This window comes from Hemiscyllium ocellatum, chromosome 10 (assembly GCF_020745735.1).
Source record: "Hemiscyllium ocellatum isolate sHemOce1 chromosome 10, sHemOce1.pat.X.cur, whole genome shotgun sequence".
Lineage (NCBI taxonomy): Eukaryota > Metazoa > Chordata > Chondrichthyes > Orectolobiformes > Hemiscylliidae > Hemiscyllium > Hemiscyllium ocellatum.
This window is the reverse complement of record NC_083410.1, coordinates 2,067,484-2,089,983: the sequence shown is the minus strand read 5'-3', so window position 1 is coordinate 2,089,983 and position 22,500 is coordinate 2,067,484. Positions and strand designations below refer to the sequence as shown.

General features: G+C 47.3%; 1 protein-coding gene across 2 annotated transcripts in view; it reads right to left on the bottom strand.

Moving 5' to 3' along the window:
• The window catches only part of LOC132819294 (uncharacterized), a 51,675-nt gene that overhangs the window by 23,984 nt on the left and 5,191 nt on the right, over positions 1-22,500 (bottom strand). For both annotated transcript variants that reach the window (XM_060830732.1, XM_060830733.1), the window contains exon 2: positions 21,379-21,732. In XM_060830732.1, coding sequence (XP_060686715.1) covers positions 21,379-21,732 — 354 coding nt within the window. The remainder of the gene's footprint in view (positions 1-21,378; positions 21,733-22,500) is intronic.

Below are 22,500 nucleotides of genomic sequence, written 5' to 3'. Positions count from 1 at the left end.
CTTAGATTACTTACAGTGTGGAAACAGGCCCTTCGGCCCAACAAGTCCACACTGACCCTCCAAAGAGAACCCTCCCATACCCATTCCCCTCCCCAATTACTCTACATTTATTCCTGCCTAATTAGATTAGATTCCCTACAATATAGAAACAGCCCTTCGGTCCAACAAGTCCACACTGACCCTCCAAAGAGTAACCCATCCCCCTGACTAATGCACCTAACACTAGGGGCTATTTAACATGACCAATCCACCTGTGGGGGAGTTGGACTCACACAGACACAGGGAGAACGTGCAACCTCCTCACAGACAGCTGCCCGAGGCAGGACTTGAACCAGGGTCCCTAACGCTGTAAGGCAGCAGTGCTAACCACTGGGCCACCATGCTCTCAAGGATAAGGTTAGAGGTCCGGCTGATCCTACTGTGTTCCCTCTTGTTCCAAACCCTCCTTCTGGGATAACAACACCGGGATAACAACATTGAGATAACAATACCGGAATAACAATACTGGGAAAACAGTACCGGGGTAACAACGCCGGGACAACGACGCCGGGATAACAATGCCGGGATAACAATACCGGAATAACAACACTGGGGGTAACAACACCGGCGTAACAATACCGGGATATCAATACAGGGGTAAGAATACTGCAAAAGCAACATTGAGATAGCAACACCTGGATATCCATACCGGGATAACAATACCGGGATAACAATGTCAGGATAACAATTCTGGGGTAACAATACCAGGATAACAACACCCGGATAACAATACTGGAATAACAAAACCGGGGTAACAATGCCGGGGTAACAATGCCAGGGTCACAGTACACCGGGTAAAAATCTTCGAGTAAAAAGTGAGGTCTGCAGATGCTGGAGATCAGAGCTGAAAATGTGTTGCTGGAAAAGCGCAGCAGGTCAGGCAGCATCCGAGGAGCAGGAGAGTCGATGTTTCGGGCATAAGCCCTTCTTCAGAAATGAGGAGAATGTGCCAAGCGGGCTAAGATAAAAGGTAGGGAGGAGGGAGTTGGGGGAGGGGCGATGGAGATGGGATAGGTGGAAGGAGGTCAAGGTGAGGGTGATAGGCCGGAGTGGGGTGGGGGCGGAGAGGTCAGGAAGAAGATTGCAGATTAGGAGGGCGGTGCTGAGTTGAGGGTTGGGACTGAGACAAGGTGGGGGGAGGGGAAATGAGGAAACTGGAGAAATCTGAGTTCATTCCTTGTGGTTAGAGGGTTCCCAGGCGGAAGATGAGGCGCTCTTCCTCCAACCGTCGTGTTGTTATGTTCTGCCGATGGAGGAGTCCTCAGTGGAGTGGGAGGGAGAGTTAAAGTGTTGAGCCACGGGGTGGTTGGGTTGGTTGGTCCGGGTGTCCCAGAGGTGTTCCCTGAAGCGTTCCGCAAGTAGGCGGCCCGTCTCCCCAATATAGAGGAGGCCACATCGGGTGCAGCGGATGCAATAGATGATGTGTATGGAGGTGCAGGTGAACTTGTGGCGGATTTGGAAGGATTCCTTGGGGCCTTGGAGGGAAGTGAGGGAGGAGGTGTGGGCGCAAGTTTTACATTTCCTGCGGTTGCAGGGGAAGGTGCCGGGAGTGGAGGTTGGGTTGGTGGGGGGTGTGGACCTGACGAGGGAGTCACGAAGGGAGTGGTCTTTGTGGAACGCTGATAGGGGAGGGGAGGGAAATATATCCCTGGTGGTGGGGTCCGTTTGGAGGTGACGGAAATGACGGCGGATGATACGCTGTATACGGAGGTTGGTGGGGTGGTAGGTGAGAACCAGTGGGCTTCTGTCTTGGTGGCAGTTGGAGGGGCGGGGCTCAAGGGCAGAGGAGTGGGAAGTGGAGGAGATGCGGTGGTGGGCATCGTCGATCACGTCTGGGGGGAATCTGCAGTCCTTGAAGAAGGAGGCCATCTGAGCTGTGCGGTGTTGGAACTGGTCCTCCCGGGAGCAGATGCGGCGGAGACGAAGGAATTGGGAATATGGGATGGCGTTTTTACAGGGGGCAGGGTGAGAGGAGGTGTAGTCCAGGTAGCTGTGGGAGTCAGTCGGTTTATAGTAGATGTCTGTGTTGAGTCGGTCGCCGGAGATAGAAATGGAAAGGTCTAGGAAGGGGAGGGAGGAGTCTGAGACAGTCCAGGTGAATTTCAGGTCGGGATGGAAGGTGTTAGTAAAGTTGATGAACTGCTCAACCTCCTCGTGGGAGCACGAGGCAGCGCCGATACAGTCATCGATGTAGCGGAGGAAAAGGTGGGGGGTGGTGCCAGTGTAGTTGCGGAAGATGGACTGTTCCACATATCCTACGAAGAGGCAGGCATAGCTGGAGCCCATGCGGGTGCCCATGGCAACTCCTTTAGTTTGGAGGAAGTGCGAGGATTGAAAAGAGAAGTTGTTCAGGGTGAGGACCAGTTCAGTCAGTCGAAGGAGGGTGTCAGTGGAAGGGTACTGGTTGGTGCGGCAGGAAAGGAAGAAGCGGAGGGCTTTGAGTCCTTCGTGATGGGGGATGGAGGTGTACAGGGACTGGATGTCCATCGTGAAAATAAGGCGTTGGGGATCGGGGAAGCGAAAATCCTGGAGGAGGTGGAGGGCGTGGGTGGTGTCCCGAACGTAGGTGGGGAGTTCCTGGACTAAAGGGGATAGAACCGTGTCGAGGTACGCGGAGATGAGTTCGGTGGGGCAGGAGCAGGCTGAGACAATGGGTCGGCCGGGGCAGGCAGGTTTGTGGATTTTGGGCAGGAGGTAGAAACGGGCGGTGCGGGGTTGTGGGGCTATGAGGTTGGAGGCGGTGGATGGGAGATCCCCTGAGGTGATGAGGTCATGGATGGTCTGGGAGATGATGGTTTGGTGGTGGGAGGTGGGGTCATGGTCGAGGGGGCGATAAGAGGAGGTGTCCGTGAGCTGGCGTTTGGCCTCAGCGGTATACAGGTCAGTGCGCCAAACTATTACCGCGACACCGGAATAACAATGCCGGGGTAACAATACCGGAATAACAAAACCGGGATAACAATGCTGGGGTAACAATGCCGGGATAACAATACCGGGATAACAATTCTGGGATAACAGTACCGGAATAACAACATTGGAATAACAACACCGGGGTAACAATACACTGATAACAATATCAGGATAACAACGCCGGGATAACAATGCCAGGATAACGATACCGGGAAAGCCACACCGGGAGAACAATACCGGGATAACAATACGGTGATAACAATACCGGGATTACAATGCCGAGATAACAATGCCGGGATTACATAACTGGAATAACAAGACCGGGGTAACAATGCCGGGGTAACAATACCGGGATAACAATACGGTGATAACAATATCAGGATAATAACACCGGGATAACAACACCGGAATAACAATACCAGAATAACAATGCAGGGATAACAAAACCGGAATATCAAAACTAGGGTCACAATGCCGGGCCAACAATACCGGGGTAACGAAACCGGAATAACGACTCCGGTATAACAACACTGGGGTAACAACACGGTGATAACAACACTGGGATAACAATACCGGAATAACAATGCTGGGATAATATTGCCGGGATAACAATGCCGGGATAACATTGCCGGGCTAACGATTCTGGGGTAACAATGCTGGGGTAACAATACCGGGATAAAAATACAGGGATAAAAATCCCGGGATAACAATACCAGGGTCACAACGCCAGGATAACGACGCTGGGATAACGATGCTGGGATAACAATGCCGGGGTAACAACATTGGAATAATAACACTGGAATAACAACACCTGGGTAACAATACAGTGAGAACAACACCGGGATAACAACACCGGGATAACAACACCGGGATAACAACACTGGGATAACAACACCGGGGCAACAACACTGGGGTAACAATACTGTGATAACAATACCAGGATAACAACGCCGGGATAACAATGCTTGGGTAACAATATCGGGATAACAAAACCGGGATAACAATGCTGGGATAACAATATCTGGATAACAATGCCGTGATTACAATACCGGGATTACAATACCGGGATAACAATACCGGGATAACAATGCTGGGATAACAATACCGGGATAACAATACCGGGATAACAATACCAGGGTCACAGTACCGGGGTAAGAACGCCGGGATAACGAAGCCAGGATAACAATACCGGGATAACAATACCGGGATAACAATGCCGGGCAACAATACTGGGGTAACAAAACCGGAATAACAACACCGGGATAACAATACCGGGGTAACAACACCGGGATAACAATACCGGGGTAACAACACTGGGATAACATTGCCGGTATAACATTGCCGGGATAACAAGGCCAGGATAACAAGTCCGAGTTAACAATACTGGGGTAACAACACTGGAATAACAATACCGGGGTAACAATACGGTGATAACAACACCGAGATAACAATACCGGAATAACAATGCCGGAATAACATTGCCGGGATAACAATGCCGGGATAACAATTCCGGGGTATCAATACCAGGGTAACAACAGCGGGATAACAATACCGGAGTAACATCACCAGAATAACAATAACAGAATAACAATGCCGGGATAACAAAACCGGAATACCAAAACCGGGGTAACAATGTTGGGGTAACAATGCTGGGAAACAATACCGGGATAACAATACCAAGGTCACAGTACCGGGGTAACAACCCCGGGATAATGACGCCGGGATAACAATGCCAGGGCAACAATGCCTGGAAACAATACCGGGATAACAATGCCGGGAAACAATACCGGGATAACAACACTGGGGTAACAACACCGGGGTAACAATACCGGGATAACAACATCTGGGTAACATTGCCGGGATAACAATTCTGGGGTAACAACACCGGGATAACAACACCAGAATAACAATACCAGGGTCACAGTACCAGGGTGACAATGCCGGGATAAAGACACCAGGATAACAATGCCGGGATAACAATGCCGGGGTAATAAAACCAGAATAACAACACCGCAATAACAACACCGGGGCAACAATACGGTGATATCAATACTGGGATAACAACACCGGGGATAACAATTCCGGGATAACAATACCGGGATAGCAATACCGAAATAACAATACCAGGGTCACAATACCAGGGAACAATGCCAGGGTAACAATACCGGGATAACAATGCCAGGGTAACAATGCCAGGGTAACAATGGCGGGGTAACAATACCGGGATAACAATGCCTAGATAACAATAACGGGGTAACAAAACTGAGGTAACAATGCCGGGATAACAATACCGGGATATCAATATCGGGATAACAACACCAGGGTCACAGTACCAGGGTAACAACGCCAGGATAACAATGACAGGGATAACAACGCCGGTATAACAACACCGGGGTAACAATACAATGATAACAATACCGGAATAACAATGCCAGGGTAACAATGCCGGGGTAACAATGCCGGGGTAACAAAACCAGGATAACAATACGGTGATTACAACACTGGGATAACAATGCCGGGATAACAATACGGGGACAACAATACCATGCTCACAGTACCGGGGTAACAACACTGCGATAACGATGCCAGGATAACAATACCGGGATAACAACACAGGGATAACAATGCTGGGATAAAAATACCAGGATAACAATGCCGGGGTAACAATACCGGGATAACAATCCAGGGATAGAAATACCAGGATAACAATACGGGGATAACAACGCCGGGATAGCGACACTGTGATAACAATACCGGGGTAACATCACCAGGATAACAATACCGGGATAAGAATCCAGAGAAAAAATACTGGGATAACAATACAGGGATAACAATACCGGGGTACCAATACCGGAGTAACAACACTGGAGTAGCAACACTGGGGTAACAATACGGTGATAACAACACCAGGATAACAACGCCGGGATAACAATACCGGGGTAACAATACCTGGATAACAATGCCGGGGTATCAATGCCGGAGTAACAATACCCAGGTAACAATACCGGGATAACAATGCCTAGATTACAATAGCGGGGTAACAAAACTGAGGTAACAATGCCGGGGTAACAATGCCGATATAACGAAACCGGGATAGCAATACTGGGGTAACAATTCTGGGGTAACAATACCGGGGTAACAATACGGTGATAACAATACCGGGATAACAAAACCGGGGTAACAATGCCGGAGTTACAATACCAGGCTAACAATACCGCGATAACAACACCGGGATAACAATACTGGGCTAATAATATCGGGATAACAATACCGGGATAACATTACCGGGGTAACAATACTGGGCTAACAACACCGGGATAACAATACCGGGGTAACAATACTGGGCTAATAATATCGGGATAACAATACCGGGATAACAAAACCGGGGTAACAATGCCGGAGTTACAATACCAGGCTAACGATACCGCGAAAACAACACCGGGATAACAATACCGGGATAACATTACCGGGGTAACAATACTGGGCTAACAATACCGGGATAACAATACCGGGATAACAACACCGGGATAGCAACAGTGGGATAACAATACCAGGATACCAAAACCAGAATAACCAAACCGGGGTAACAATACCTGGGTAACAACACCGGGATAACATTATGGTGATAACAACACTGGAATAACAACACCGGGTTAACAATACGGTGATAACAATACCGGGATAACAAACCGGAATAACAATACCGGGGTAACAATGCAGGGGTAATAATACCGGGCTAACAATACCGCGATAACAACACCGGGATAATAATACGGTGATATCAACACTGGAATAACAACACCGGGGTAAAAATACGGTAATATCAATACCGGGATAACAAAACCGGAATAACAATAATGGGGTAACAATGCCAGGGTAACAATACCGGGATAACATTACCAGTATAACAGTACTGGGATAACAACACCGGGATAGCAACAGTGGGATAACAATACCAGGATAACACTACCAGAGTAACAATACCGGGATAACAACACTGGGATAACAAATACCGGAATAACAACACTGGGATAACAACACCGGGATAACAACACCGGGGTAACAATACCGGGATAACAATACTGTGATAACAAATACCGGAATAACAACACTGGGATAACAACACCAGGGTAACAACGCCGGAATAACAATACCGGAATAACAATTCCGGGGTAACAATTCCAAGGTAACAATTCCGGGGTAACAACACCAGGATAACAATACCAGGATAACAATGTCGGGATCACAACACTGGGATAACTGTACTGGGGTAACAACACTAGGATAACAGTACCTGGATAACAACACCGGGACAATAATACCGGGATAACAATACCGGGATAACAATGCCGGGATAACAATACCAGGATAACAACAACGGAATTACAATACCAGTGTAACAATACTGGGGTAACGATACCGGGATAACGACATCGGGATAACGACACCGGGATAACAACACTGGTATAACAATACGGTGATAACAATACCAGGATAACAATGCTGGGATAACAATACAGGGACAACAACACTGAGATAACAACACCGGGATAACAATTCTGGGATAACAACACCAGGTTAACACTACCGGGATAACAACACCAGGGTAACAACACCGGGGTAACAATACGGTGATAACAATATCGGGATAACAATACCGGGTAACAATACAGGGATAACAACACTGAGATAACAATGCCAGGATAACAATACCGGGATAACAATACCGGGATAACAAAACCGGGATAACAAACCCGGAATAACAATATCAGGGTAACAATGCCGGGGTAACAATGCTGGGATAACAATACTGGGATAACAATACGGTGATAAAAATACTGGGACAACAATGCCAGGATAACAATGCCGGGATAACAATACTGGGGTAACAATGCCGGTGTAACAATGCCAAGATAACAATACCGGGATAACAATACTGGGGCAACAATTCCGCGATAACAAAACCGGAATAACAACACCGGGGTAACAATGCCGGGGTAACAATACCGCGAAAACAACACCAGGATAACAAAACGGTGATATCAACACCGGGATAACAACACTGGGGTAACAATACGGTGATAACAATACCGGGATAACAACACCAGGGCAACAATACCAGGGTCACAGTACCGGGGTAACAATGCCGGGATAACAATACCAGGATAACAATACCGGGATAACAATACTGGGACAACATTACCGGGGTACCGATACTGGGATAACAACACTGGGATAACAATACTGGGATAACAATACTAGGGTAATGATACCGGGATAACAACACCGGGATAACAATACTGTAATAACAATACCGGGGTAATAATACCAGGATAATAATACCGGCATAACAATACTGGGATAACAATACTGGGGTAACAATACCGGGATAATAATACCGGGATAACAATTTGGGGTGGCATGGTGGAACAGTGGTTAGCACTGCTGTCTCACAGCGCCTGAGACCCGGGTTCAGTTCCCGACTCAGGCGTCTGACTGTGTGGAGTTTGCACGTTCTCCCCGTGTCTGCGTGGGTTTCCTCCGGGTGCTCCAGTTTCCTCCCACAGCCCAAAGATGTGCGGGTCAGGTGAATTGGCCATGCTAAATTACCCGTAGTGTTAGGTAAGAGGTAAATATAGGGGTATGGGTGGGTTGCGCTTCGGCGGGTCGGTGTGGACTTGTTGGGCCGAAGGGCCTGTTTCCACACTGTAAGTAATCTAATCTAATCAAATCTAATACTGGGATAACAATACTGTGGTAACAAATACCGGAATAACAACACCGGGATAACAATACCGGGATAACAATACCGGGGTAACAATATGGTGATATCAATACCGGGATAACAAAACCGGAATAACAATACCGGGATAACAATACTGGGATAACATTACCGGGGTACCGATACTGGAATAACAATACTAGGGTAATGATACCGGGATAACGACACCGGGATAACAATACTGTAATAACAATACCGGGGTAACAATACTGGGGTAATAATACCGGGATAACAATACTGGGATAACAATTTGGGGCGGCACGGTGGCACAGTGGTTAGCACTGCTGCCTCACAGCGCCTGAGACCCGGGTTCAGTTCCCGACTCAGGCGTCTGACTGTGTGGAGTTTGCACGTTCTCCCCGTGTCTGCGTGGGTTTTCTCCGGGTGCTCCGGTTTCCTCCCACAGTCCAAAGATGTGCGGGTCAGGTGAATTGGCCATGCTAAATTGCCCGTAGTGTTAGGTAAGGGGTAAATGTAGGGGTATGGGTGGGTTGCGCTTCGGCGGGTCGGTGTGGATTTGTTGGGCCGAAGGGCCTGTTTCCACACTGTAAGTAATCTAATCTAATACCGGGATAACAATACTGTGGTAACAAATACCGGAATAACAACACCGGGTAACAACACCGGGATAACAATACCGGGGTAACAATATGGTGATATCAATACCGGGATAACAAAACCGGAATAACAATACTGGGATAACATTACCAGGGTAATGATACCGGGATAACAACACCGGGATAACAATTCTGGGATAACAACACCGGGATAACAACACTGAGATAACAATGCCGGGATAACAATGCCGGGATAACAATACCGGGATAACAAAACCGGGATAACAATATCAGGGTAACAATGCCGGGGTAACAATGCTGGGATAACAATACTGGGATAACAATATGGTGATAAAAATACCGGGACAACAACGCCAGGATAACAATGCCGGGATAACAATACCGCGATAACAACACTGGGGTGAAAATGTGTTGCTGGAAAAGTGCAGCAGGTTAGGCAGCATCCAAGGAGCAGCAGAATCGACGTTTCGGGCATGAGCCCTTCTTCAGGAATGAGGAAAGTGTGTCCAGGCAGGCTAAGATAAAAGGTAGGGAGGAGGAACTTGGGGGAGGGGCGATGGAGATGCGATAGGTGGAAAGAGGTCAAGGTGAGGGTGATAGGCCGGAGAGGTCAGGAAGAAGATTGCAGGTTAGGAAGGTGGTGCTGAGTTCGAGGGATTTGACTGAGACAAGGTGAGGGGAGGGGAAATGAGGAAACTGGAGAAATTTGAGTTCATCCCTTGTGGTTGGAGGGTTCCCAGGTGGAAGATGAGGCGCTCTTCCTCCAACCGTCGTGTGGTCTGGCGATGGAGGAGTCCAAGGACCTGCATGTCCTTGGTGGAGTGGGAGGGGGAGTTAAATTGTTGAGCCACGGGCTGGTTGGGTTGGTTGGTCCGGGTGTCCCAGAGGTGTCCTCTGAAACGCCCTGCAAGTAGGCGGCCTGTCTCCCCAATATAGAGGAGGCCACATCGGGTGCAGCGGATGCAGTAAATGATGTGTGTGGAGGTGCAGGTGAATTTGTGGCGGGTATGAAAGGATCCCTTGGGGCCTTGGAGAGAAGTAAGGGAGGAGGTGTGGGCGCAACTTTTGCATTTCTTGCGGTTGCAGGGGAAGGTGCCGGGAGTGGAGGTTGGGTTGGTGGGGGGTGTGGACCTGACGAGGGAGTCACGGAGGGAGTGGTCTTTGCGGAACGCTGATAGGGGAGGGGAGGGAAATATATCCTTGGTGGTGGTGTCCATTTGGAGGTGGCGGAAATGACGGCGGATGATACGCTGTATACGGAGGTTGGTGGGGTGGTAGGTGAGAACCAGTGGGGTTCTGTCTTGGTGGCGGTTGGAGGAGCGGGGCTCAAGGGCGGAGGAGCGGGAAGTGGAGGAGATGCGGTGGAGGGCATCGTCGATCACGTTTGGGGGGAATCTGCGGTCCTTGAAGAAGGACGCTATCTGGGCTGTGCAGTGTTGGAACTGGTCCTCCTGGGAGCACATGCGTCGGAGACAAAGGAATTGGGAATATGGGATGGCGTTTTTACAGGGGGCAGGGTGGGAGGAGGTGTAGTCCAGGTAGCTGTAGGAGTTAGTCTGTTTATAGTAGATGTCTGTGTTGATTCGGTCGCCCGAGCTAGAAATGAAAAGGTCTAGGAAGGGGAGGGAGGAGTCTGAGACAGTCCAGGTGAATTTGAGGTCGGGATGGAAGGTGTTAGTAAAGTGGATGAACTGTTCAACCTCCTCGTGGGAGCACGAGGCAGCGCCGATACAGTCATCGATGTAGCGGAGGAAAAGGTGGGGGGTGGTGCCAGTGTAGTTGCGGAAGATGGACTGTTCCACATATCCTACAAAGAGACAGGCATAGCTGGGGCCCATGCGGGTGCCCATGGCAACTCCTTAACAACGCCGGGATAACAACACTGGAATAACAACACCGGGGTAACAATACCGGGTTAACAATACCAGGATAACAATGCCGGGATAACAATACAGGGGTAACAACATCGGGATAACAATACCGGGATAACAACACCGGGATAACAATGCCGGGATAACAATACTGTAAAGGGGCCTGAGAACGTGGAAATTCCAAGCAGTCATTCACAGGCTGTCTGGGCCTGAGGACAGCTGTGGGTCTGGAGTCACGTGGAGGCTAGACCAGGTATGGATGGCAGTTTCCTTCCCTAAAGGACATGAGTGACCCCGATGGGTTTTTCCTAACAATCTGACAGTGGTTTTATGGTTACCATTAGACTCTTAATTCCAAATTGTTGTTGAATTTAAATTCCACCATCTGCCCCTGCAGGATTTGAACACAGTCTCCAGAACATTAGCTGGGTCTTTTTTTATAGAAACACTACAAGTGTAGAAACAGGCCATTTGGCCCAATTAGTCCATACCAACCCTCTGAAGAACATCCCACCCAGACCCACAACATACCCTATCCCTGCATTTCCCATGGCTAATGCACCGAACCTACCCATCCCTGAACTCAGACAATTTGGTAATCCATCCTAATCTGTGCATCTTTGGACCATAGGAGGTAACCCACACAGCCAGGGGCAGAATATGTAAACTCCACACAGACAGTCACCCAAGGCTGGAATTAAACCCGGGTCCCTGAAGCTGTGAGGCGGGGTCCCTAGATTAATAATACCACCACACCATCACCTCTCTGAGATGAACTCAGGAGAGCTTTTGATATCGATGTGTGGAAGATTCAGCACTTGGTGTGGCACGAGGACCTAATCCAGGTGAGGGAAGCCAGGCTGGTATCCATGGTGACAATAGGAGTATTTTAGTGACCATGACTATAACACTGTCAGTTTTATGGTTCTGTTCACCGAGCTGGGAGTTTTTCTTGCAAACCTTTCGTCCCCTTTCTAGGTGACATCCTCAGTGCTTGGGAGCCTCCTGATTCCTCCAGCATTTATATTGGTTTGAATCTGCCGCTTCCGGTTGTCAGTTGCTGTCCGCTGCAGTGGCCGGTATATAGGGTCTAGGTCGATGTGTCTGTTAATCGAATTTGTGGATGAGTGCCATGCCTCTAGGAATTCCCTGGCTGTTCTCTGTTTGGCCTGCCCTATAATAGTGGTGTTGTCCCAATCAAATCCATGTTGTTTGTCATCTGTGTGTGTGGCTACTAAGAATAGCTGGTCGTGTCGTTTCGTGGCTAGTTGGTGTTCATGGATGGGGGTTGTTAGCTGTCTTCCTGTTTGTCCTATGTAGTGTTTTGTGCAGTCCTTGCATGGGATTTTGTAAACTACGTTGGTTTTGCTCATGTTGGGTATCGGGTCCTTTGTCCTGGTGAGTTGTTGTCTGAGAGTGGCTGTTGGTTTGTGTGCTGTTATGAGTCCTAGTGGACGCAGTAGTCTGGCTGTCAGTTCAGAAATGCACCTGATGTATGGTAGTGTGGCTAGTCCTTTGGGTTGTGGCATGTCCTCATTTCGTTGTCTTTCCCTTAGGCATCTGTTGATAAAGTTGCGTGGGTATCCGTTTTTGTTGAATACCTTGTATAGGTGTTCTTCTTCCTCTTTTTGTAGTTCAGGTGTGCTGCGGTGTGTTGTGGCCCTTTTGAATAGTGTCCTGATGCAACTTCGTTTGTGTGTGTTGGGGTGGTTGCTTTCATAGTTCAGGACTTGGTCTGTGTGTGTGGCTTTCCTGTATACCTTCGTGCTGAATTCTCTGTTCGGTGTTCTCTGTACCATCACGTCTAGGAATGGGAGCTGGTTGTCCTTTTCTTCCTCTCTCGTGAATCGGATTCCTGTGAGTGTGGCGTTGATGATCCGGTGTGTGTTCTCTATTTCTGTGTTTTTAATGATTACAAAGGTATCATCTACATATCTGACCCAGAGGTTGGGTTGTAATTGTGTTAAAACTGTTTTTTCTAACCTTTGCATTGCTGCTTCTGCTATGAGTCCAGAGATCGGTGAGCCCATGTGTGTTCCGTTGATTTGTTCGTATATCTGGTTGTTGAACGTGAAGTGTGTTGTGAGGCACAGGTCCAGTAGTTTAAGTATGCCGTCTTTGTTAATAGGTTCAATGTCCTGTTGTCTGTTCTGTATGTCCAGCAGGTTGGATATTATTTCTCTGGCTAGGGTTTTGTCAATAGAGGTGAACAGTGCCGTTACATCGAATGAGACCATAGTTTCTTTCTTGTCTATGTGTATATTTCTGATGATGTCCAAGAATTCCTGTGTTGACTGTATAGAGTGTCTGGATCCTCTGATCAGGTGTTTCAGTTTCTGCTGTAGCTCTTTAGCCAGTTTGTGTGATTGTGTTCCTGGTAGTGATACTATGGGTCTGAGTGGGATGTCTGGTTTGTGTACTTTAGGTAGTCCATAGAGTCTGGGGGTGTTGTTGCTTTCCGATTTCATTCTTTGTAGGTCAGACCTGGTTATCTGTCCGTTTTTTTGTAGGTTTCTCAGTATGAAAGTAACCACCCCAACACACACAAACGAAGTTGCATCAGGACATTATTCAAAAGGGCCACAACACACTGCAGTACACCAGAACTACGAAAAGAGGAAGAAGAACACCTATACAAAGTATTCACTAAAAACAGATACCCGCATAATTTCATCAACAGATGCCTAAGGGAAAGACAACGAAATGAGGACATGCCACAACCCAAAGGACTAGCCACACTACCATACATCAGGAGCATTTCTGAACTGACAGTCAGACTGCTGCGACCACTAGGACTCATAACAGCACACAAACCAACAGCCACTCTCAGACAACAACTCACCAGGACAAAGGACCCGATACCCAGCATGAGCAAAACCAACGTAGTTTACAAAATCCCATGCAAGGACTGCACAAAACACTACATAGGACAAACAGGAAGACAGCAAACAACCCACATCCATGAACACCAACCAGGCACGAAACGACACGACCAGCTATCCCTAGTAGCCATACACTCAGATGACAAACAACATGAATTCGATTGGGACAACACTACTATAGGACAGGCCAGAGAACAGCCAGGGAATTCCTAGAGGCATGGCACTCATCCACAAAGTCGATTAACAGACACATCGACCTAGACCCTATATACCGGCCACTGCAGCGGACAGCAACTGACAACCGGAAGCGGCAGATTCAAACCAATATAAATGCTGGAGGAATCAGCACAGAAGCGCTTCACAGGAGACGCCCAAGCACTGAAGATGTCACCTAGAAAGGGGACGAAAGGCTTGCAAGGAAAACTCCCAGCTCGGCGAACAAAACCACAACAACGAGCACCCGAGCTACAAATCTTCTCACAAACTTTGAACTGTCAGTTTTACACATGTCAAGGAGATGGAGGACAATGGTACCTGAAAAAGGACTTTGGACTGTGGACAGGCAGCTTTTAATGAAATAAGGCAAGATCTGTCCAATGTAGGCCGGGAGCAGTAACTTCTGGGTAAATTGACTGAGAACAATAGTAGGCATTCAAAATGGAATTGAAAATGTGTTGCTGGAAAAGCGCAGCAGGTCAGGCAGCATCCAAGGAGCAGGAGAGTCGACGTTTCGGGCAAAAGCCCTTCTTCAGGAATCCACTTTCTCCCCATTCAAAATGGAATTGGCAGCATTACAGGCCCAATGTGTTCCTTTTACGGTGAAATGGAGGAACAACAAACCCAGGGAACCCTGGTCTGGTTAAGAAACAAACAGGGTCAAAGACAGCAATTAAACAAAAGCCTTTGGTTTGGGAGTTTAGAAAATACAGGAAATAACTCCACAGGCATCAATACAGAGAAAGGCCTAGTAAGGCAAGACAGATGGACTCTGAGCCTGTTAGCTCGGTCCTGGGGAACAATCCCCAAAAAGACAGGGCAAGAGACGGACGCTGTGAGTATCCAGGGAGGGTGAGAGTGAGGGAGCACCAGGAGAGTGAGGGAACAGGCACAGACTGCTTCGATCTGGGAGCTGGTGCCTGCTCTGTGACAGGACAGATGTGCAGTAAAACACAGTGAAACACGGAAATATGGGAATTAGCAGCAGGAGGAGGCCATTCAGCCCTTCGAGCCTGCTCCACCATTCAATATGATCATGGCTGAGCATCAATCTCAGCACCTTGTTCCCACTTTCAGTCCAGCAGCCCTCAGAATGACATCAAACTCCTTCTTGAATGTTTTAGCTCTAACCACTGTCACCTTAAAAATATACTCTCTGTCTCAAAATTCCCCACCCTAGGGAAAAAACACCTGCCATTCACCTCATGATTTTATAAACTTGTGTAAGGTCACCACTCAACCTCCTACATTCCAGTGAAAATAGTCCCAGCCTATCCAACCTCTCCTTTTAATGTGGCTTTTCATTTCTAGCACCATGCTGGGAAATCTTTTCTGAAACTTCTCCAGTTTAATAATATCCTTCTGATAACTGGGCGACCAGAACTGGGCACAGTATTCCAGAAGAGGCCTCACCAATGTCCTGTACAGCCTCAACATAACGTCCCAACTCCTGTACTCAAAGGTCTGACCAATGAAGGGAAGCATGCTGAACATCTTCTGAACTATCCTGTCTAACTGGGACACAGGCTTCTCTTTATTGTACAACACTACCCAGGACCCCACTTTTAATTACACAAACTCTTTTTTGTTTTACCAAATGCAATACCTTACATTTGTCCAAATTAAACTCCATCTCCCACTCTTCAGCCCACTGACCCAATTGATCAAGATCTCTGTAATTTTAAGTAACCTTCTTCACTGTCCACTGTATCACCAATCTTGGTGCCATCTGCAAACTTACTAACCATGTCCTTCTATATTCTCACCTAAGTCATTTTTATAATGACAAACAGAAGCAGATCCAGTGTCTGACCGTGTGTAACACTCACCATCCCCCTCTGTCTGCTGCCGGTAAGCAATTTTCTATCCGATTGCAAGCTCAATCTGAATTCCATGTGATCAAACCTTCCTAATTAGTGTACAATGTGGAACCATGTCAAAAGCTTCACTAAACTCCAAGCAATGTCTCCTGTTCTGTATTCATCAATTCTCTTGGTTACTTCCTCAAAAAACTCAATCAAGTTTGTAAGACATGTTTACCTTTGCACAAAACCATTCCGAATATCCCTGATCATTCCTTGCCTCTCCAATTACATGTAAATGTTATCTTTCAGAATCACCTCCAACAACTTACCCAGCAGCACAGTCAGACTCACAGGCCTATAGTTCCCAGGCTTCTCCTTACATCCCTCTTAAACAGAGACAGAACATTAAAAAATCGTGTGGGGAGCGATAAGGTGAATGGCGGCTGTTTTTTCCCAAGGTGTGGGATTTCAAGACTAGAGGATATATTTTTAAGCTAAGAGAAAGGAGATTTTAAAAAGACATGAGGGGCAAATTTTTTTTTTACAGAGAATGTTTCGTGTGTGGACTGAACTTCCTGAGGAAGTGGTGGATGTGGGTACAGTTACAACATTCAAAAGACATTTGGATAATCACATGAATAGAGAAGGTTTGGAGGGATGTGGGTGAGGAGCAGGCAGGGGGTCTGGTTTAGTTTGGGATTATGCTTAGCATGGGCTGGTTGGACCAAAGGGTCTGTTTTAGTGCTGTATGACTCTGTCAGCATCTCACCCGTGGTTACAGTTGAAATAAATATTTCTGTGAGGGTCCTTAATTTCCTCCCTAACTACAAAGTCCTGAGATACACTGGATCAAGTCCTGAAGATTTATCCAACTTTATGTTTTCTAAGACCTCCAGCACCTCCTCTTCTATAAATGTGGATTGTTTCCAAAACATCAATATTTATTTCCCTGAGTTCTCTGGTCTCCATTTCTTTCTCCACATTAAAAATTGTCACAAAATATTCATTTGATATCATCTCCTGAGGTTCAACACAAAGACAGCACATCTTTGATCTTTAAGAAGCCCAACTTTTTCTCTCATTTCTGTCTTGCTCTTAATGAACTTAATAGAACCTAGGACAGAGAACAGTACAGCACAGTACAGGCCCTTCAGCCCTCAATGCTATGCTGACCTTCTATCCTACTCTAAGATCAGACTAACCTACAAACCCTACATTTTACTATCATCCATGTGCCTCTCCAAGAGTCACTTAAATGCCCCTAATGTCTCTGACTCTGCTACCACTGTCGGCAGTGAATTCCACACACCCCCCACTCTCTGTGTAAAGAACCCACCTCTGACATCTCCCCTAAACCTTCCTCCAATCCCCTTAATATTATGCCTTCACATGATAGTCATTTCCATCCTCTGGCTATCCACTCTATCTCTGCCTCTCATCATCTTGTACACCTCTATCAAGTCACCTCTCATCCTTCTTCACTCCAATGAGAAAAGCTCTAGCTCTCTCAACTTTTCTTCATAAGACACACCCTCCAGTCCAGGCAACATCCTGGGAAATCTCCTCTGCACCCTCTCTAAAGCATCTATATTGTTTCTATAATGAGGTGACCAGAACTGAACAATTCTAAGTGTGGTCTAACCAGGGCGCTACAGAGTTGCAGCATAAACTCACGGCTCTTAAACTCAATCCCCCTTCTAATGAAAGCCAACACACCATATGCCTTCTTAACAACCCTATCACCTTTGGTAGCAACTTTGAGGGGTCTATGGATATGGTCTCCAAGATCCCTCTGTTCCTCCACAATGCCAAGAATCCTGCCTCTAATCCTGTATTCTGCATTCAAATTCAACCTTCCAAAATGAATCACTTCACACTTTTCCAGGTTGAACTCCATCTGCCACTTCTCAGTCCAGCTCTGTATCCTGTCAATGTCCCATTGCAACCTACAACAACCCTCCACACTATCCACAACTCCAACAACCTCTGTCCCATTGGCAAACTTACTAACCCACCCTTCCACTTCCTCATCCAAGTCACTTATAATAATCATAAAGAGCAGAGATCCCAGAACTGATCCCTGTGGAACACCACTGGTCACCGAGCTCCAGGCTGAATTCTTTCCATCTACCACCACCCTCTGTCTTCTATAGACCAGCCAGTTCTGTATCCTGCATCACATGCCTCCTTACGTTCTGAATGAGCCTACCGTGGGGAACCATTCCAAACACCTTGTTAAAATCCATGTACACCATAGCCACTGCTCTACCTTCATCAATGTGTTTTGTCATATCCTCAAAGGTTTCAATAAGGCTTGTGAGACATGACCTGTCCCTCACAAAGTCACACTGACTATCTCTAATCAAACTATGGTTTTCCAAGTAATCATAAATCCTGTCTCTCAGAATCTTCTCCAATACTTTACCCACAACAGACATGTGACTGACTGGTCTAGAATTCCCGGGATTATTCCTATTCCCTTTCTTGAACAAGGGTTTAACTTCCCTAGTAGAAAATGAGGTCTGCAGATGCTGGAGATCAGAGCTGAAAATGTGTTGCTGGAAAAGCGCAGCAGGTCAGGCAGCATCCAAGGAGAAGGAGATTCGACGTTTCGGGCATGATTCCTGATGAAGGGCTCATGCCCGAAACGTCGACTCTCCTGCTCCTTGGATGCTGCCTGACCTGCTGCGCTTTTCCAGCAACACATTTTCAGCTAAGGTTGAGGAAGCAAGGATCAGACAGGGCTCTCGTGGGTTACAAAGTAGCCAGGAAGGAACTGAAGAATAGACTGAGAAGAGCTGGAAGGGGGCATGAAAAAGCTTTGGGGGTAGGATTAAGGAAAGCCTTAAGGTGTTCTACACTTTTGTGAGGAACAAGAGGATGGCCAGAGTGAAGGTAGGGCCGATCAGGGGGTAGTGGAGGGAACTTGTACCTGGAGTAGGAGGAGGTAGGGGAGGTTCTTAATGCATTCTTTGCTTCAGTATTGACTCGTGAGAGGGACCTTGTCGTTTGTGAGGACAGCGTGAAACAGGCTGTTATGCTCAAACAGGTTAATGTTAAGGAGGAGGATGTGCTGAAAATTTTGAAAAACATAAGGACAGATAAATCCCCTGGGCCAGACGGGATATACCCAAGGTTACTACAGGAAGCGAGGGAAGAGGTTGCCGTGCCTTTGGTGATGATCTTTGCAGCCTCACCCATGACAACAACCCTGTTATTTCTGCACCTTTCCAAACTCTGCCCCCCTGTGTCTCTGTTGGTACTGAGGGGCCTGTAGAAACCTCCTGATAAAGTGCCTGCTCCTTTCCTGTTTCTGCCTTCCATCCACACTGACTCTGTAGACAAACCCTCCTCAACAACCTCCCTTTCTGCAGCTGGGATACTATCCCTGATTAGCAATGCCACTCCCCATCCTCTTTTTCTCCCCACCCCCCCCAATTCCTTTTGAAACATCTAAACCCCAGAACATCCAACAACCATTCCTGCTCCTGTGATATCCAAGCCTCTGTAATAGCCACATCATCATCATTCCAAGTACTGATCCAAGCTCTAAGTTCATCACCCTTATTCCTGATACTGCTCGCATTAAAATACACACACTTCAACCCATCACACTGACTGCACCTTTGCCCTATCTCTCCTCACAGACTCTCTGCATGCTGTGCCTGCCTGTTTACCAGCTACCCCCTTCCTCTGATCCGGAGCTCTGGTTCCTAGCCTCCTGCCATTAAACCCTCCTGAAGAGCTCTAGCAAACCTCCCATCCAGGATATTGGTGCCCCTCTGGTTCAGGTGCAACCTGTCCCTCTTGTACAGGTCCCCAGAAGGCATCCCAATGATCCACATATCTGTAGCCCTCCTTCCTAGACCAGCCCTGTTGCCACGTGTTCAGCTGCATTCGCTCTCTATTCCTAGCCTCATGGCACCGGTAACAATTTGGAGATTACTACACTGCTCATCCTGCCTTCTAGCTTCTAACCTAACTCTGTACATTCCCTTTTCAGGTTCTCCTCCCTTTCCTTACCTCTGTTATTGGTACCAATGTGTACCACAACTTCTGGCTGCCCTCCCTCCCCTTTAAGCATCCTGTGGACTCGATCTGAGATATCCCTGACTCTGGCACCCGGGAGGACCCTGGTACCATCAGGAGTCTCGTTCATGACCACAGGATCTCCTGTCTGTTTCCCTCACCACTGAATGTCCTACCACTATCGCTCTCCTATTCTCCCCCCTCCTCTGAGTCACAGAGCAGGCTCAGTGCCACAGACCTGACCACTGTGGCTTTCCCCTGAGAGGTCCACCCTCCACGTCAGTATCCAAACAGTGTACTTGCTGTTAGAATCTCTTTGGATGATGCATTGCCTTATTTACCGAGGCTATCTCATATCCTGTGTTTGCCTTCCTGATCTCCCTCTTAACAATGGCCCTACACTCTTTGTATTGTTCAAGACATTGATTTGAACCAGTTGTTTGTATCTAATACATGATTCTTTTTTGTTGGCTATCCCAATATCTTTATTCACGTACTGTTCTCTAATCATACCAGCCTTGCCTTTGTTTTATCAGGAACAGGATGGAACATAATGACTCTGACCCTCTTAGGTGTCACACTTTCAAAAGCCTTCCACTTTTCAGAACTTCCTTTCCGTGTGAACAGTTTACTCCAATCAACTTTAGAAAGTTCTTATCTCATCCTATTAAAATGTTTCTTACTCCAGATAAAAGTTTTATTTTTATAGCAGGCTTATCCTTTTCCATAATTGGTTTAAAGCTGAGATAATTATGATCACTGGACTGAAAGCGCACTTCAGTCACTTGCCCTGTCTTATCCCTCAAGAGAAGGTCAGGTTTTGCTCTATCTCCTGTAGGAGAGTTTACAAATTGATAAATAAAATTTTCTTGAACACATTTAACAAATTATTCACCATCCAAACCTTTAATACTATGCTGCTAGTCCCTGTCTATGTTTGTAACCTTATTATTCTTAAACATACCCGAGGCCTCTCCACATACTTGTTCCTCAATTTCACTCTGACTATTGGAGGATTTCCCTCTGACTGACTGTTGGGGGCTTTACAGTACAATTTCATTCCCTTTTTACTTCTAGCTTCAACCCAAATATTTTCATCGGATAATTTTCCAGTAATGATCCAGTGATATCTGACAGATTCCCAGAGCGGTCAGTGTGAATGATCCAGTGATATCTGACAGATCCCCAGAGCAATGTAACTGACCCAGTGCTGAGCAGCAGATCTCCAGAGGAGTGAGTGTAAAATCTGATATAAAGATACCTTACCTTGTACAGATACAGTAATCCTCTGGCTGCTTGTGGGCATGTTCTTTCCAACAATGTCACAATAATACTGTCTATTGTCGCTGGTCTCTATGTCTTTGATGGTGAGAATGTAGCTGCTATGTCTGAGATCTCTGAAAGATTGGAATTTCTTATTGTTGCTGTGAACTTTGGTAACCCCATCCGATTGGGAATGTGTCAGGATCTCAGGGCTGGAAGCTGATGTCACCATATTCCACGTTACACCAAGGTGTTGCACACTGCCATTGACAATGGCACATTGTAACTGCACTGAGCTGCCCACTGCGACCATGATTCGACTCGGACTGAGAATAATCTTTGGGTTTGTCATCATTCCTGAGGGATTTAAACATGAGAATAAAACAGGGAAAGCAGCCAATCAGCCGACAGGAATTTCTGAGAGAGTTTCATCAAACCTCCTATCCCACCGTGAGGCTGACGACCAATCAGCTGCCTCCCCCTCCCCCTCCCTCACTGCCCCACAACGGGAGCTTTTATCTTTGAGCTAACAGTGACACTGGCTACTTCAGGCACAGAAAGAGGTCATTCATCCCATCGTGACAGAACTATCCCATACCTCCCCCTATCACTGAGCTGCTCTTTCCCCTTTGACCTTTCACTCTGCTGCCCTGAAAGGCTTTGAGCAGCTCTTGGTGAATGAGCCACCAGCTCCCTCTCAGGCTGAGTGTTCCCCATCACAACCTCCCACTGCTTCCCAAACCAAGCCTCAGTCTCCCTCCTGCTCTTTATTCCCGAAGCTCTGAGGGGGATCAGAGTCACAGAGCAGATTAGCAGTGCCTTCAGGAGCACCACAACAAGGGCTGCTTCTGTATCTGCTGCTGTGTGAGCAGAGAGAGAGAGAGAGGGAGAGAGAGGGGGGGGGGAGAGGGAGAGAGAGGGAGAGAGAGAGACGGAGAGAGAGACAGAGAAGGAGAGAGAGAGATAGGGAGACAGACAGACAGTGAGAGACAGAGAAGGAGGGGGGGAGGGAGAGAGAGGGAGAGAGAGAGAGGGGGAGAGGGAGAGAGAGAGACAGAGAAGGAGAGAGAGAGAGATAGGGAGACAGACAGAGACAGAGTGAGAGGGAGAGAGAAAGACAGAGAG